We start from the raw sequence: 18,698 nt of genomic DNA on the forward strand, positions 1-18,698 counted from the left end.
CTGGACTGGCTCCTGTGCAGGTGGCACGTAAAATACACCATTTCGTGCATGGCTGTTGCCAGTACCACCTGACTGGCCTTCGTGCCGATGGCACATAAAAGCACCCGCTACACTCTCGGAGTGGTTGGCGTTAGGAAGGGCATCCAGCTGTAGAAACTCTGCCAGATCAGATTGGAGCCTGGTGTAGCCATCTGGTTTCACCAGTCCTCAGTCAAATCGTCCAACCCATGCTAGCATGGAAAGCGGACGTTAAATGATGATGATGATGATGATGTGGACATCTTAAAACAGTGGTTTATGCAAACAGACCAAGAACATTACAAGCACTAAAAGATAACATCACACAAGAAATTGAAGCCATAAAAGGGAATAACTCTATGCTCAGAAATGTGTAAAGATCATGTGTCTCCCGAGTAAGAAAGTGTTTCGAAGAAATCAGTTTGAACACTTATTGTAAACAATTAATTGTTACATTATTTACATTGGCGTAGTGGTTAAGAGCGCGGGCTACTAACCCCAAGGTTCCGAGTTCGATTCACGGCAGCGACCTGATTAATAATAGTAATAATAATAATAATAATATAATAATAGTAACATCGTTAGGAATGAGAACCCAAGTTCGAAATTTCCCCAAGACACCTGATGAAGGCTGGAGGGTATATCAGCCGAAACGTTGTGTTAACAACAAACAAGATGAGGACAAATATCCGACAAATGTAAATAATGTAAATAATTCCTCATCTCTTAAATATAGAACTGAATTAATTGTTATTTGATAAATTGTATGAATATATATATATATATATGTATATATGTCTATATATAGCAAACATTTGATTCAGATGAATTAGGTACTTAAGTTGAGGCACCAGAATTTGTTAATTGAAGAGTAACAGATTGACAAAAGAGATCGATAGAATAGGTAACAGGTTTATAATAAAAATAAGTACTAGGGTCAATTCATTCAACTAAAATTCTTCAAGGCAGTGTCCCAGCATGGTTGCAGTGTAATGACTGAAACAAGTAAATGACGAAAGAATGATGATCTACACATACAAAAAATATTGTGGAATGTCTTCAGATATGATAACAGTTGAATTATTAACCGAGTGTGCTAGCTACTGGGCCAACAAACAATGGGAGAGGAGAGATTGGGGGGGGGGGGGGGGAAAGCAGGAAGAATAATGAAATAACAACAACAACAGAAAGAGAACAAAGATATGTATTTTATGGAAGCATTGTTACTTTCTATATAATAGTGTTTTGTTGGCACACCACTTATCTAGCACACATACACACTCATCTAACTCAAACACATACATTTAGAAATATATATATATACATACATGCACCTAGATATAAATGCATTTCATATACACACACACACACAAATATCCAAATGCACATATATATATATATGTGTATATATATATAAATATATATATATGTATATATATACACAAATATAAATGTATAGATATATATAAATATAAACATATATATACATACATACATACATATATATATATATATATATATATATATATATACACAAATATAAATGTATAGATATATATAAATATAAACATATATATATATATATATATATATATATATATATATATAAATATAAACATATATATATATACATATATATATATATATATATATATAGATATTTAGATATATATATATAAATATAAACATATATATATAAATATACATATATATATACATAAATATACATGTATGTATATATATAAACATAAATATACATTTATGTATATATATAAACATACATATATACATACATATATATAATATATGTATATATAAATATGCATATATATATATATAAATATACATATATATATAAATATATATACATATATATACACACACATGCACACATACACTCACAAACACACACACACACACAGAATCAATAGATAAGACCCAAAGATGCTCAATACAGAAAACACTCAGTAGCACTCAGATAATGTGAACTCACACTCCAAAATCTTTATCGAGGGCTAATTCCACGGGGTAAAGAGTGGCTATAAGAGGAATCCAGGTGAGCAGATATGGAGATAATTATGCAAATAAACAAGCAGTTTTATTTACCTGCGTTATTCTCTCTCTTATATATATATATATACACATAGATACATACACACTCACATAGACAAGGATATATAAACCCCATTTTATCACTTGAGTACCTAAAGATGGTGTTACTATCAGGCTACGGACATTGGCTGATGTAATTGTCGTCGCAGAATCAGTTTCACAGCATCCTTCCTCATCACAGAAATTTCATTATTAATTTTGTTTTTTTCTCATCATAGCTTCCACCTCATGGCATTCTTGTCTGAAGAATCTTTCTCTAAAGAATCCTGATCACAGAGTTATCGGTAAAGAACTGTTGTTTAAAAGAACCCTCAATTATTCCCATGTTCTGAATCTCGTTACAACTAAATTGTTGAGGTATGTTCTAGCAGACTTCACAAACATGCAAATATATACTCTCACACACCGAAAAATATATAAATGAAAATGTGTACAGTTTTAAATTGATCTCTTTGACAGGATGAAAAACTCTGTGTGTATGTGTTATGTTCATATATATATATCATTTTGGTTATATATGTGTTGTGTGTTTGTACTAGCTGTTGTTTTTTTTTTGTTGTTTTACTGGCAAAGAAAATTCAAAAATATATATAACACTGTTCATGGCAAGGGTGTATGTTAGCAGACACTAATTGAGATCCTCCGCTGAAGGTGTAGCAGAGCATGTGCATATTTTTATTAACACACGTTCCTGGGTGTCTTCTGTTCAAGGGTTGGTAGATTGTGTGTGTGTGTGTGTGTGGACTGGTGTGTGTGTGTGTGTGTATCTGGATCTATATTAACACACGCTCCTGTATGTTTTCTGATTGGAAGTCAGCTACTATGTCTTCGATTTTGCGTCCTTTTGTTTCTGGCACTTTGAGAAAGGTGTAAACTATGAAGAGCAGTAGCAAACCAGTGAAAATGAGGAAGCTGTAACTGTTGAGGTATACCTAGAGAAATAATAAGAATCAGGTATTATGGTTAAATTTAATAGTTACATATATAACATGTGTGTATATGATACATGTATAATACAAAACCACATTATAATACAAATCCAAAACTGAAGAAAACAAACATGAGTGAAGAAAGCAAAAAAAAAAAATAATAAGCAATAAAATTAGAGAAAAAAAAAGAGCAAGACAAGGAAAAAGAAAGAGAAAAACATCATTTCAACACTAAGAGCTTCAATTAGTCACACACCACAAGGTTCAATAGAATCTACTGAAGCAAGCTAATGACCTCACAACATTACCATGGGAGATGGCAAGACTAAGGTGTTGGAACAGCCAAGCACCCTGATGGGCATCACCTGTCACCAATGTCAAGAACTTCACTGTTAGTGGCCCAGCCCCTAAAAGCATCTCAAACACCACAGGCTGGAAGAAATGGTTCACTGACAAGTCCTGATACACACACACAAACACACACATACATACATATATATATATATATATATATATATATATATATATATCGAGATCGTTGCCAGTGCCCCTGGACTGGCTTGTGCGGGTGGCACATAAAAGACACCATTTCGAGCGTGGCCGTTTTCGTGCGGGTGACACGTAAAAGCACCCACTACACTCTCTGAGTGGTTGGCGTTAGGAAGGGCATCCAGCTGTAGAAACTCTGCCAAATTAGACTGGAGCCTGGTGTTGCCATCCGGTTTCACCAGTCCTCAGTCAAATCGTCCAACCCATGCTAGCATGGAAAGCGGACGTTAAACGATGATGATGATGATGATGATATATATATAATCATTCAAAAGAAAGTAAGAAAATGAAGATTGCTTACTAAACCCTCCAATGTCCTGGGGGAATTTCTGTTTCAAAAACAGATACATATCCATATGTTTGGATTAATATCATGTCTGATGGAGTTTTCAGGGAGAGTCCGTGAAACCTTCCCCACTTGTTACAATGTTTTTGTTAATTACTTCCTCAATCAATTCAATGTTGTTTTTCTGAACAACAGTGAAGTTAATAAAGGAAGTACATACCCAAAAGTGTGACTGTTGGTCATTTTGTATTTCTTTTAGCTTTGTTTTTTGTGGGCATGAATGTGTCTATAAATTTGGATTATCTTGGATGAAGGTGTTAATGTTGGTGTTGATGTATTTTTTAATTGGTGTTGTGAGATTTTGTTTTTTTTATCATCATATCTTAGGGCCTCCAGTTTGGGACGGTCTGTGTTTGATTCAGATTCACTCTTTCTCTTAACCCCACAGAGGCCTTTTGGTGTGATGTCAATGAGGTCTTTACTTTTATGAGGCCTGAGTCAGAGGGAAGAGGCAAATGTGAGGCAGTAGTTGAGTCCACAACTGCTGGCTGTGGACATCTGACACTTTCCATCATACCCAGCAAAATAAGCTGTGAGTTTTCATAATAATAATAATAATAATAATCCTTTCTACTAAGGGCACAAGGCCTGAAATTTTGTGGAGATGGGGGCAACTCGATTACATCAACCATGGTGTTCAAATGGTATTTATTTTATCAAAGTAATAATAATAATAACAACAATAATTTCAAGTGACAGTTTACTGCAGCAAGCAAACAATTAGACATATAATGTCCTTGAGAGAGTTGACCATTATCTACCCTAATTAGGTCAATTCTATCTGTTGAACCTAAAATAGATCACAATTAAACTAACATAGATTTCAAAGTTCAAATCACATGCTTTCTTATTATTTATGTTTTTTTTCTTCATTTTATCAATACTGAAGGTAGAGAAGCAGCAGAATTGTTAGTATAATAATATAGAAACATACTAACTAAAATATATTAAAATTATGGCTGCAACTAAGCCTGAATGTGAGAAAATGAAATGATCCACAAGCAAACTGGGTCCTCAACTTGTTTCCTTTGCCAGAAGGTTTGTTAGGCACCTGCAAGCCTCAAGAGACACATGTGTGTCCATAGAGCATGATTACCACTTTACCTTACTGAACACTTATTTGTCATTCACAAGAGAATCAATCATATATATGTGTGTGTGTGTATGTAAGAACTGTAACCACATATGATGATAATGTTAATAGTAGTGATGTTGATGATGATAATGATTATATTGATGGTGTTAATGGTAGTGGTAATGATGTTGCTTATGATAATGGTAGTGATTGTTATAATGCTGATGATGGTTGTAGTGATAATAATGGGGATAATGATTCCAAAAGTTTGGAGATACTTACGTCCATAAATGGGAAACAAATGCCAACAGCAAAGTTAGCAAGCCAGTTGGCAACGACAGCTAAACTCATAGCATATTCCCGAGCTCCAGTTAGAAAGAGTTCTGCTCCAATGAACCATGGTATGCTACCTGTAAGACAATACAAAGCTATATGTTAGCACAGGTTAAGTTAGCAAGTTGTTGTTACTTAGCCAGAAGTCAGTTCTGACCCAGCAGCCCCACAATCAAAATGTCCAGTCTATTATTCACACATAGTGCAAATGGGTCTATGTTATCTGGTAGGTAATCTTTAGTTTTATGTGTGTGTCATCACAGACAGCAAACTCTTGCCTCCTAAACTGCAGCAGATCCTTTTAGTCTATTCTCAAAAATATTTCTACCATATTTGCAGACTCCTCTTTTCTTTCACTTCTCAACTATGATGCACACAGAATCAAGGTTTATCTATGTTGCACACAGAGTCATGTTATATCTGTGCAATACAGAGAGTCAAGGTTTATCTATGCTGTATGCAGAGTCAAGGTGTATCAAATGTTGCATACAGAAGTTGTGTCTATCATTGTTACACACAGAGATCATATTATTGTGATACTCAGAAGTCAGGTGTATTGCTGTTGTACACAGAGGTAGGAGTGTATATAACACAAGTGAACAGCACAAAACAGAAAATGTGTAGAAAGTGAAGACATCTTACCTGGTCCAATAGCAAAGAATATGATATAAAAACAAACACAGGCAACGGTGAGGTAGGACATCCAGCTGTACTTCTCCTAAGGAACAAAGACAGCAAATTGTTTAGACGATATTTTCATTAATATTTATTACACATAATATCTTAGGACTAGTAATAGTACTATGACTACTCGTGATAACTTATAGCAGAACTTGGCAAATTTTTACAGAACAAAGTGTGAGATGAAAGATCATAGATAGAAGGACTCAGTGAATGATTATTTAACTTGTGACATCACATGGTGACTTATGATAAGTCATAGTGACACAAAGTTGCACCCCATGACAAAACAAAAACACAGGGTGAAAAAGTCGTCATAGATGTTAGGACCGGATAAAAAAATTCAGCTTGTGGTGGCACAAGATAACTTATGATTAGTAACATGACACTTTATCAACTTGTCCGTACCTACCATCCTATCCTACATCTCTTTAGCTAACAAACTGCTTTCAACTCATAGATCATAAGATCTAATCTCAGTACCGTATTTTGTTGTTATTATTGTTTAGCCAAGGTCTGACCTGACCCAGTAAATAAAATGTGATATAATCTTTCTCCTGGCCAGGAAAACCAGCTTATCACAGATAACATTCCCTTAACTGCTCTGGTAGACACAGATTTAATAAAGGAAATTCAACAAAGAAACACCTGCACCAGATTTGAAACAATGCTCTATGTGCACATAAATCCAAACCATTTACCAACTTGGCCACTTTGTAACTGCAGTAGTCACAGTTATTGCTGTTAAGGTTTTGTTTAATCTCAGGTCAGCCCTGATTGAGTAGAACTTTGAATACAAGACATTCCAGCCATGACCATCCTATCTTTTTGTATATCTAGGAGTATGTAGTTTAACCCTTTAGCATTCAGATTATTCTCCCAAATGCAATGCTTATTTATTCATGTTGTTTTAAAGTAATCGTGCATTGTTTCATAACATCAAGCTTTTGATGATCTGACTATGCATCTTTAGAATGACATCATAGAGTAGGTGTATGAGGCTGGATCTGGCTGGTTCGAACATAAAATGGACAGAAAATTTGACTGGATATGGCTAGTTTAAGTGCTAAAGAATTAATGTGTCCCTTTATTTAAGTTAATAATGATAATAACAGCAACACCAACAACAGCTGCCACTGCCACCATCAGAGTTTACAACAGGGTTCAGCCAAGACCAACTGTGATGAGGAGTGAATACCTAATGTCTTGGGTCTTAGATCTTTGGGGGAAGGGGGGAGAATTAAAGGAGTGTAGTCTCTTGGAAGGTAAGCTATAATGTTATTTGAGGGAGCAAGTTAAGCAAACCAATAGGGGACGGGTCTCACTTGTTAGCACCTAATGATAGTCACTTAAATGGGAAGGAGAGAGGTTGAGTAAATAATATGTCTTACCCTGAAAACACTAGCAACCACAATGAAAATAGAGGCAAAGAACATGCCCGACAGTCCAGCTAGATGGAGGATTTTTCGACCAAGGCGATCAACAAGGAAAGCTGAGACAAAATTAATCATCAGATTGAGCACCATAGTCAAAATGGAGGCAATCTGTGCCACTTTCGCAGATAAATTCACTGACTGGAATATTCTGGTGGAATAGAAAACAACCTGTAACGAGAATGATATGAAACTGTGAACAAAGGACAGGTGTGTAAGTTAAGTAGGGTTAGGGTTATGAAGCAGACTACCACTGCCACAACCACCACCACCAACACTTCGAGAACAGATACTGCAACTATGCAACTATCACACACATGCACAGAAACATGTATATATACACAAACATGTGTGTGTGTATGCATGTATGTATGCATGCATGCATGTATGCATGCATGTATGTATGTATACATATATATATGTGTGTATATATATATATATATATGTGTGTGTATATATATATATATATATATATATATATGCAGTGGGACTGAATCCGGAACCAAATGGTTGGGAAGCAATATACTTACCACAGAGCCACACCTGCACCTGTATATAATACATATATATATATATATATATATATATATATATATATATATATATATAATATATATATATATTTCTGTTATCTTTTACTTGTTTCAGTCATTGGACTATGGCCATGTTGGGGCACTGCCTTAAAGTGCTTAGTTGAATAAATCAACCTGAGTGCTTATTTTCTTATTCTATTGGCTCTTTTGCCAAACCGCTAAGTTACAGCAATGTAAGCAAACCAACACCATTGAAGTGATGGAACACAAACACATACACAAAGATATACATATTCCGTCTACCAAATCCACTCAGAAGGTCTGGCCAGCCCAACGCTATATTAAAAGGCACTACCCAAGGTGCCACACAGTGATAACGAACCTGGAATCATGCGCTTGGGAAGCAAACTTCTCCCCACACAGCCATGCCAGCGCTTACAAAGTCACACTTCATCTATAAATTTTATCAAATATAGAATATAAACATAGTATAATATACTCACAGCATTGATACCAGAGAGTTGTTGTGATAACATCATCATGACACAAATGATAAGAGGTTTCCGGAGGTAAGATATTCGAAACAGATCAATGTAGGTTACCTGTAGAAGACATTAAGACAATAGTATAGAAGACAGACACTGATGGGGGGTAACCAATAGTAACATCAGATTGAGCTGGAGTTGTTATTTATTAGAATGAATCTGTTCCAACTATGACCATTTCATCTTTTATTCTGACATGGTGTGTGTAAAACTACATTATCTAATGTGTTACTTTGTTTAGCCTCAAGTCAACTTTCATCCAGCAATCCCACAATCAAATCTCTCCCAGCCATAACCAGTGCATTTTTTCAATAAGTGGTAAATGTCCCAGCCCAATGCAAGGAGCTGGAAACAAGTTGTGCTGATGGTAGAATGCATTAGTAGATAGGGAAACTGGGGTAAGAATTTACTTGTGGTTTGTTTCGCGCTTCTTCTTTTGTAGTCCTCAGTTCCTCCAATTCATAGCCAACATCATGGGTTCCTCGTAACCAAACCAAGGCTGAAATATAGAAGAGAGGACAATATTACATGTAGAATTACAACAAACAGTGTGTAGCTTGCCGATATGTACAAGGGATGCTGGAAAGTTTCTGGCTTTAAGGGTATTACAAAAGGCCTGGTTGGAGGCCCAACCTTCTGAGTTCTTTTACTGGGCTTAGAAAAACTGAAGGACTGCTGCAATAAGTGTGGGAATCTGAGAGGGGAATATGTTGAATAAAATCAAACTGATCCTCCTGTATTTTCTTTTACCCAAAGCCAGGAACTTTTCAGCCCACACTTGTAGAGGGAGGAAGGGAACAATATTCTCATTGAATAATACAGTGAAGTTCTGTCAGTAAAAGAGCCTGAAATATGAATAAGGGCATAAGGCAGTACCTGCTTCGGCTTCATCTTCATCATGATTTATGAGATAAGCAGGACTTTCAGGACACCAAGGTAGTGTAAGCATCTGAATAATAAGAGGAAACACTGACAGACCTAGAACAAAAGAGAAAAAATACACAAGATGTAGTACATGGTTTGAGGTTTCATACTTTATATTTGATACAAGTCTACAAATACAGACAGAAAGTCACAACACAATAACATAAGGAAATGTGCCCCTTAATGAATTCACTCAGTCATCCCACATTGTTGTACTAAAGAAGACCCGCCCAGCACAACAGAATTGAGATCCTGAAACCAAGGTACCACATATAAAGCACCCAACACACTCTGTAAAAGTGGTTGGCATTAAGAAGAGTATCCAACTGTAAAAACCATGCCATCTGAGAAAGACAGAAATCAAGGGGTCAATAAGTAAAAAATGGTTGAGAGTGTACATACCAAAAATGAGAGGCCATATCTCCTCCTTGCCCCAAACACTATGCAGACCCACTATCTGTGCCATGATAATCCCTAACAAAATGGCACTCTGATTGATTGTGGAGATGAAACCTCGTAGGTGGACTGGAGCAATCTCATTCAGATACATTGGAGCAACACTAGTGCTGATTCCTGTAGGGAAAAATAGAAATTATCATCAACAGTTTATATTTATAGATTTTTTTTTTTTCTGAGATGAGTTTAACACTTTACCATTTAAACCAGCCATATCTGGCCCAAATATTCTATCTGTTTATGTATAGACAAGCATATTCAGCCTCTGATGATGGTGGTAATGATAATGAGGGTGGTGATGATGATGATGATGAATATGGTAATAGTGATGATGATAATGGTGATGATGATGATGATGACAATACTGAGGTTGATGAGGATGATGATCATCCTCATGGTAACAGTAGTAATGATGATGATGATTGTTAACCTTTAAACAGTGGACATCAACTGATGTACATTTGTACAATGCCAGGAGACTTACCCGCACTGATTCCAATTATAAATCTGCCAATAATAATCATTTCAAAGGAATGAGCCAATTTTGAGAAACACATGAGCGTCAGAGCAAAAATTGTTGGTAAATTATTCCATAGGAGGGTGGTCTTCCTGGAAAATAGAAGACAAACAGACCATAGATAGCTAATACAGCAACAACAACAGTAGCAACAACAACAATAGCTTCCTACAATCTGACTTTGCAAACCAATGAAGGAGCCCCTATAAATTCATTCAGTATGTTAGAAATAGCAGCTAAATTTCTCTCAAATCACATATTTTACTGTCTTAGCTAAAAAAAAGAATACATTAAATAATACAGTCTCTATATTGATCCCTAAATCTGGAAGAAATAGCAGAAAATCTCCCTTAACCCTTTAGCATTCAAATTGGCAATATCTGGCCCAAATTTTCTACCTGTTTCATGTTCAAACCAGCTGGATCTGGCCTTTCACACGTATCTTGCACTGCCATTTTAAAAGTAAGACAATCACATCACTGAAAGGCACATAAAAGACACCATTTCGAGCGTGGCCGTTGCCAGTATCGCCTGACTGGCCTTCGTGCAGGTGACACGTAAAAGCACCTACTACACTCTCTGAGTGGTTGGCATTAGGAAGGGCATCCAGCTGTAGAAACTCTGCCAAATTTAGATTGGAGCCTGGTGTTGCCATCCGGTTTCACCAGTCCTCAGTCAAGTCGTCCAACCCATGCTAGCATGGAAAGCGGACGTTAAATGATGATGATGATGATGATGATGAAGGCGGTACCCAAAAGTAATCGGAAAAGTTTTCTGTGGGACAAGCCCATTGTAGTTCAGGCTACTAGAAGTCACTTGATGCATCCCTCAGGCATTAGTCTGCTGACCAGCATCATCATGTTAAGTTGTACTGCCATGTGGTGTGTCTTTGTTTTGCAGTGCTTCTCCCCTGCCTGTTGATTTTTGCAATGGCTGAAATGAAGGAACAGCATGCTTCCATGAAATTCTGTTTCCAGCTGGGGAAAACAGTGGCTCAAACAGTTGTCACTGCCATGAGCAAAACACAAGTTCATGAGAGGTTTCCATGCTTTAGGAATGGTCACCTGTCGCTTGAAGACCAACCTCATTCAAGGTGAACGTCATCACCCTGCACGAATGAAAACATCCTGAAAATGTATGAATTATCCAAACAAAGGGGAGCAAATAGAAAAGTTTAGGCCTAAACTCTTCTGAACACAGATTTCAAAACTTTGGCCAAGGTGTTAGCAAAGAGGTTGGCACTTTTTGTTGAGGAACCGATTTGTGATGTGCTAACATGCACCATCCCAAGCAAGTCCATCCATGACAACCTTCACCTCATGCAATACATCATAGACAGGATGGGTAAAGAAGCTGGCATGGGTAAGGCTTTGATCAATTTGGATCAATCTAAGGCCTTTGATTGGGTCAACCGCTAATATTTGGCAGCTGTTCTCACGTTACATAAAATGGAACATGTAAACAATTTACATTGTGAACATGCTCCATTTTATGTAACCTGACATTGTATTGTCTTGTACCATTCCCAATGTCTTTGTTTTGGGGCGAACCTTTAGTCATTAATAAAAAAAAATATTATAATTATTATCGTCAGTGTTATTATCATTGTCATTATTATTATTATTATTATTATTATTATTATTATTGTCATTATTATTATTGTCATTATTATTATTATTATTATTGTCATTATTATTATTATTATTATTCAGTAGTTTTATTTTTATAGCGTGCTTTCACTTCACTACCGAGCGCAGCTCTGTGCGCCTTGGGTATGTGCTGTGGTTTGCTGTGGTGCTCTTATGTTTACTGTATTGAAAGTGTTTTGCGTAGAATGTGTGCGCTACCCAGTAGTGCAATTTTCTGTATGTTATATATATTTGTAAGTCCTGGTGTTTTTGTTATGTATTTGTCTGAATATTTTTTTATTATACCTAAGGCACCTACTATGATAGGAATTGTTTCTGTTTTTAGATTCCACATTCGAGTTATCTCTATTTCCAGGTCTTTGTATTTTGAAAGTTTTTCCATTTCTTTTAGAGAAACGTTGTCATCTGCTGGTATTGAAACATCAATTAGAAGGCATTTTTTTCCTTCATGATCTTTGACAACTATATCTGGTCTATTTGCCTTAATTTCTCTATCTGTGTGTATTGGCATATCCCAGAGTATGGTTGCTTTCTCGTTTTCTGTGACCTTTTCTGGCGTGTGTTTATACCATCTTTTTTCTGTTGCTATTCCATAATGTTGGCATAGCTTCCAGTGTATATAGGTCCCAGCTCTGTCGTGTCTGTGAATATATTCCTTCTTAGCCAGGACTGGGCAGCCAGAGATAATATGATTTATTGTTTCTTGTCGATCTCCACATATTCTACAGTTACTTGTTATATTTCTTTTCATTATGTGTTTTTGGTAATTTCTGGTGGGGAGGCTTTGGTCTTGTGCAGCAATTAAAAATCCTTCAGTCTCTGCTTTGAGTCCTGAGCTTCTCAGCCATTGCTGGGATTTTTCTCTGTCTATTTCTTTCGCATTTAGTTTAGCCCAGTATTTACCATGTAGGGGCTTTTCTTGCCATCGTTTTATCATGGTCCATTGCTATTATTATTGTCATTATTATTATTGTTATTATTATTATTATTGTCATTATTATTACTATTATTATTATTGTCATTATTATTATTATTATTATTATTATTATTATTATTATTGTCATCATTATTATTATTGTTATTATTATTGTCATCATTATTATTATTATTATTATTATTGTCATTATTATTATTATTATTATTATCATTGTCATCATTATTATTATTATTATCATTGTCATCATTATTATTATTATTATTATTATTATTATCATTGTCATTATTATTATTATCGTTATTATCATTGTCATCATTATTATTATTATTATTATTGTCATCATTATTATTATCGTTATTATCATTGTCATCATTATTATTATTATTGTCATCATTATTATTATTATTATTATTATTATCATCATTATTATTATTATTATTATTGTCATCATCATTATTATTATTATTATTGTCATCATCATTATTATTATTATTATTAAGAAAGCAGTGAGCTGGCAGAATCATTAGCATGCAGGGTGAAATGCTTAGCGGTATTTCATACGTACATACAGACATCTAGGTTAGAAACTGCTTCTTTCTCTATTGGCAAGAAATCTTGAAATAAACTGAATAATGACATACATACAGACATAACAACAATGTTATGATGTCAAGAATTAAAACATCACATACCTTCCAAAGTTCTTGATAAAATAAGAGGCAATATAACCACCAATCATTCCTCCGATGCAGTATATTGATACAGTTAAACCCCAGAGAAATGGTTTCAAATTGCCAGACAGATACTGTTTTTCACGGGAGTGTAGTGTATCATTGTAAAATTCTAACAATACCTGGGATGGAAACAAGAAAATTAAATATATAGGTAGACGGAAGACTGGACAAAGAGAAGGATGGACTGATGAAGACATAAATAGGTAAGAAAGGTCGTATGAGTGGACAGGTGCATTTGGTGGGTGGACAGATGGACACATAGTTGGATGGATGGATGGATAGACAGAAAGATAGAAATGTAGACAGAAAGTTTGACAGACAGATAGATAGATAGATAGATAGATAGATAGATAGATAGACAGACATGTAGATAGACAGATAGATAATGAGACAGGCAGACAGACAGACAGACAGATAGACAGATAGATAGATAGATAGATAGATAGATAGATAGATAGATAGATAGATAGATAGATAGATAGATAGATAGATAGTTAGTTAGATAGATAAACAGACATATAGATAGACAGATAGATAATGAGACAGGCAGACAGACAGACAGATAGATAGACAGATGGACAGGCAGATAGTGTACATGAAAGAGTCAGACAAAGGAAGAAACAATGGTAAAAATGTAAACTCACTTTTTCTGGCAAGTTCAGTACTCCTATATGGTAGCCATACTGGAATGATGATCCAATGATGCAAGCAAATATTGAAAAAACAAGTTTCTGGAAGCATCCCTGAAATAGAGTGAGAGAAAGAATAAAATTAAAGTTAGAGAGGATTATATAGCAGCAATAAAAGTCATCTGGAAATTCTATTAAAACCTTATTAAAATTCCATTTAAAATTCATTAAAAATCCAATAAACTACCATTTATGAACGTGGTAACTCCATCGATATTCTATTAATATAAATCCTTTAAAAAATACTCAAAATTCTGTTAAAACTACACTTAAGGCCCCATTAAAGTATTGAATCCCCAACTAAGGCTCTTTGAAATGCCAACATGGCCTTATAAATAATAATGATAATAATAATAATAATAATAATAATAATGATAATAATAATAATAATAATAATAATAATAATAATAGTTTCAAATTTTGGCACAAGGCCAGCAACTTCAGGGGAGTTGCTAAGTCGATTACATTGACCTAAATGCTCAAGTAGTACTTATTTTATCAACCCTGAAGGATAAAAGGCAAAGTTGACCTTAGAGGAATTTGAACTGAGAACATGAAGACAAACGAAATGCCTCTAAGCATTTTGCCTAGCACTTTAACAATCTGCCAGATCACAGCCTTAATAATAATAATAATAATAATAATAATAATAACCCTTTCTACTACAGGCACATGGCCTGAAATTTAGGTAGGAGCGATTGTTGATTACATCTACCCCAGTACTTAATTGATTGACCCTGAAAGGATGAAAGGCAAAGTCAACCTTGGCAGAATTTGAACTCAGAACATAAAGGCGGACAAAATGCCACTAAGCATTTGCCTGCCAAGCTGACAATTCTGCCAGCTCGCTACCTTAATAATAATGATAATAATAATAATGATGATGATGATGATGATGATGATGATGATGATAATAATAATGATAATATTGATACTTGGGTGTTAAGTATCTTCTACGATACTTAGCATCTAGGCACCGAGTCTTACAAATGTTGATGAGGAAAGTGGACACAAGTGAGAAATGTCAAGAATCTCAAGGAAGATCAAAAATATATAACCGTACTCTTTTTTTTTTTAATCACTTAACCCTTTCGTTACTGTATTTATTTTGAGATGCTCTGTGTTTCTTTCAATTATTTTAAATATAACAAAGAATTTAATAAAATAACTTAGTTATCATTCGGCTAGTGTTAGGAACATGAATTGTGACTAAGGTTTGGTGGAAGAATTTAATTCAAAACTTATGAAACCAAGACATTTGTTCTCAGAGCCAGAGCCGGTTTCAGCCGGGTTGGTAATGAAAGGGTTAGATCAACAAGAAAAACAATGGCTATGATTCTTTTTAGGGTTTCCTTTTCAGGTATCCTCAAACTGGAGACCATAGCCTAATGTTTGGAACAGATGCAACAAAAGTTACCCAAAGACCAGGTGGTGGAGTTAAAGGGGGGGCAATGCATTAAACCTTCTTATGTTTGTGAATAGTTCAATTGTTCTGTTCAATTATGCATGTAGCTGGAGTCCACCTGCAAAAACCATATTTCTAATGAAACATCACCAAAAGAAAATGCAGGTGTGATTGTGGGGTAAGAAGCTAGTTTCCGAAACGTATGATTCTGGGTTCAGTCCCACTGTGTGACACCTTGAGCAAATGTCTTCTACTAGAACTTTGGGCCAACCAAAGCATTGTGAGTGGATTTGGTAAATGGAAACTGAAAGAAGCCCAGTGTATATAAGTATGTATGCATGTATGTATGTATGTATGTATGTGTGTGTGTGTGTATATATATATATATATATATATATATATATATATATATATCAGTGTGTATGATTCTTTGTGTCTGTGTTTGTCTCCACGTCACCACTTGACAACCAGTGTTGGTGTGTTTACATCCCTGTAATTTAGTGGTTCAACAAAAGAGACTGATAGAATAAGTACCAGGTTTAAAGAATAAATACTGGGGTCGATTTGTTTGACTAAAATTCTTCAAGGCAGTGCCCCAGCATGGCCACAGCATGACTAGAACAAATAAGAAATAAAAGATAAAAAAATCCTCATGGGACCACAACTGGGCTTTTATTGGTTGAGACTAGCTCAACTCCTCTCAGGTGTTTGTCAGACTGATGCAGATTTTTCTGTGTGACTCCTAAACAGAGTTCATTTCAAAGAGCAAATCAAGTAACAGGTGGATTGTTCTTCCTGGATAGGCTGCTAGTCTAATATAAATTAACTTTCTCCAATAGGCCAGAATACCTGTTCTCTGTATCTAGAGTCTAGATGCCTTACTTGGGCTTATAGAATCCCTTGTTCTTCCACAGGAAATGGCTGAAGCAGATTTTGAACTGTAGACCCCGTCAACTAGAAACCTTTATCCTCACTGAGATTTGATCTGTACATGTTAGACATCTTCAGAACAACATTTCAAAGTTAAGCAATAGATGAGGTAGGGGGGAAGCTGAGAGAGAGAGAGAGAGAGAGACGGAGAGACAGAAAGAAACAAAGAGACAGCCAGGGAGAAAACAATGTTAAGCCAGGCAGGCAAGAAGTGTGGTACAAAGAAGAGGGGTTTGGAGGGATAATAGTAACACTGATGTCAGTGAGGTAAGAAGGTGGAATGGCGATCGCAGCAGCAGCAGCTGTGATGCTGGGGATGACACACAGACAATGACTCCAACAAAAGAGGAAACTGGCCGGAGAAATGTGGGAGAAACTACCTGGAAATGACAGCACTGCAGACTATCTTGTTGTCGGGGAGTTATAGAGAACTCAGCTAGGATGCCATCTTGAAGAGAATCATTCATCTTTTCAGATTCATTTTTCAGCTGTAACAAAGATGGATGATTAATGATGATGGATGATTAACGGTGATGATAGAGCAATGGTGATCAGTAATTAATGGTGGTGAGGGATTAATGATGGCAAGTGGGTGCTGGTGCCACATAAAAAAGCACCCAGTACACTCTGTGGAATGGTTAGTGTTGGGAAGGGCATCTAGCCTTAGAAACCAAGCCAAAACAGGCTATGGAACCTGGTGTGGCCTCTGGCCTTGCCGGGAGCTGTCAGGCTGTCTAACCCATGACAACATGGAAAACAGACGTTAAATGTTGATGATGGTGATGTAATTAACAGTGATATGGGAGATAAATGATAATGCATGATTAGTGGTAATAGGAAATTAATGGCAGTGGGTAATTAATGGCAATGAATAATTAATGAGTGGAGGTGATTAAATTGGATGGATAGTTAATGACAATCGGTGATGGATGACTGAGTGACGGCCAATTACTGACAGCAGATGATTAATGATGAATGGCAATTAATGATGATTGGTGATTAATGAAGAATTTGAAATATAACAAAATTGAAAAAATTGCAACTTTAATTAAGAGGAATAATACCGACAGAGTATTAAATGTTCTGCTGAACAGTACAAGGTTTGTCCTTATCCAAAAGATCAAGGATGCAAGACATTCCAGTTACAACCATACTGTTGTGGTCGTCGTCATTTAACGTCCGCTTTCCATGCTAGCATGGGTTGGACGATTTGACTGAGGACTGGTGAGGTTTATTTACGAGTGTGTAGTTAGATTGTGTGTAGTTAGATTGTGTGTATTGATATGTATGTTTGTGTATGTAGATATGCATGTAAATGTATGCATAGATGTGTATATATTTGTGCGCATATATATTTGTATTCGTGTGTCTATATATGGGTATATGCATACACACACATATATATGTCTGTGTGTGTATGTGAATATATAGATATCTACACTCTCTGAGTGGTTGGCGTTAGGAAGGGCATCCAGCTGTAGAAACTCTGCCAAATTTAGATTGGAGCCTGGTGTTGCCATCCGGTTTCGCCAGTCCTCAGTCAAATCGTCCAACCCATGCTAGCATGGAAAGCGGACGTTAAACGATGATGATGATAGTGTGTGTGTGCAAGTATGTTCACACAGGTGAATATATGTGCATGTGTAATATATGCGATGATATATGGTCACATCTGAACATGTAGGGGGTTTTTCACTTTCATTTTATTTTATTTTGTTTTTACTTTTTAGTATTAGATGTCTCTTTGTACACTTTTTACATGTATGGAGGTATGAGCGTTTTATTTATGAATTCTCTCTGTTGTTTAATTTATATTATCTATTTAGGTTATTATTATTATTTTTTTTTTTTTGCCTGGACTCTGTAGTCCTGCTATTTAAAGATTAAAAAAAAAAACCATAAT

At 35.6% G+C, this 18,698-nt stretch overlaps 1 protein-coding gene across 3 annotated transcripts in view; it reads right to left on the reverse strand.

Moving 5' to 3' along the window:
* Window positions 1–2,326: 2,326 nt before the first annotated feature.
* The window catches only part of LOC106883039 (solute carrier family 2, facilitated glucose transporter member 3), a 31,096-nt gene continuing 14,724 nt past the window's right edge, over window positions 2,327–18,698 (reverse strand). For 2 of the 3 annotated variants that reach the window (XM_089342803.1, XM_014933902.3), the window contains exons 2-12: window positions 14,416–14,514; window positions 13,730–13,890; window positions 10,419–10,543; window positions 9,881–10,051; window positions 9,431–9,532; window positions 8,965–9,053; window positions 8,513–8,611; window positions 7,435–7,647; window positions 6,005–6,080; window positions 5,312–5,439; window positions 2,327–3,062 (exon numbers count right to left, since the gene is read on the reverse strand). In XM_089342803.1, the coding sequence (XP_089198929.1) occupies window positions 2,904–3,062; window positions 5,312–5,439; window positions 6,005–6,080; window positions 7,435–7,647; window positions 8,513–8,611; window positions 8,965–9,053; window positions 9,431–9,532; window positions 9,881–10,051; window positions 10,419–10,543; window positions 13,730–13,890; window positions 14,416–14,514 (1,422 nt within the window). In that variant the 3' untranslated portion in view covers window positions 2,327–2,903. Of the gene's footprint in view, window positions 3,063–5,311; window positions 5,440–6,004; window positions 6,081–7,434; window positions 7,648–8,512; window positions 8,612–8,964; window positions 9,054–9,430; window positions 9,533–9,880; window positions 10,052–10,418; window positions 10,544–13,729; window positions 13,891–14,415; window positions 14,515–17,175; window positions 17,284–18,698 lie in introns of all 3 variants that reach the window. The other variant, XM_014933901.3, reaches the window with a different exon arrangement.

This window comes from Octopus bimaculoides, chromosome 26, assembly GCF_046866305.1.
Source record: "Octopus bimaculoides isolate indiv1 chromosome 26, ASM4686630v1, whole genome shotgun sequence".
Taxonomy (NCBI): Eukaryota; Metazoa; Mollusca; class Cephalopoda; order Octopoda; family Octopodidae; genus Octopus; species Octopus bimaculoides.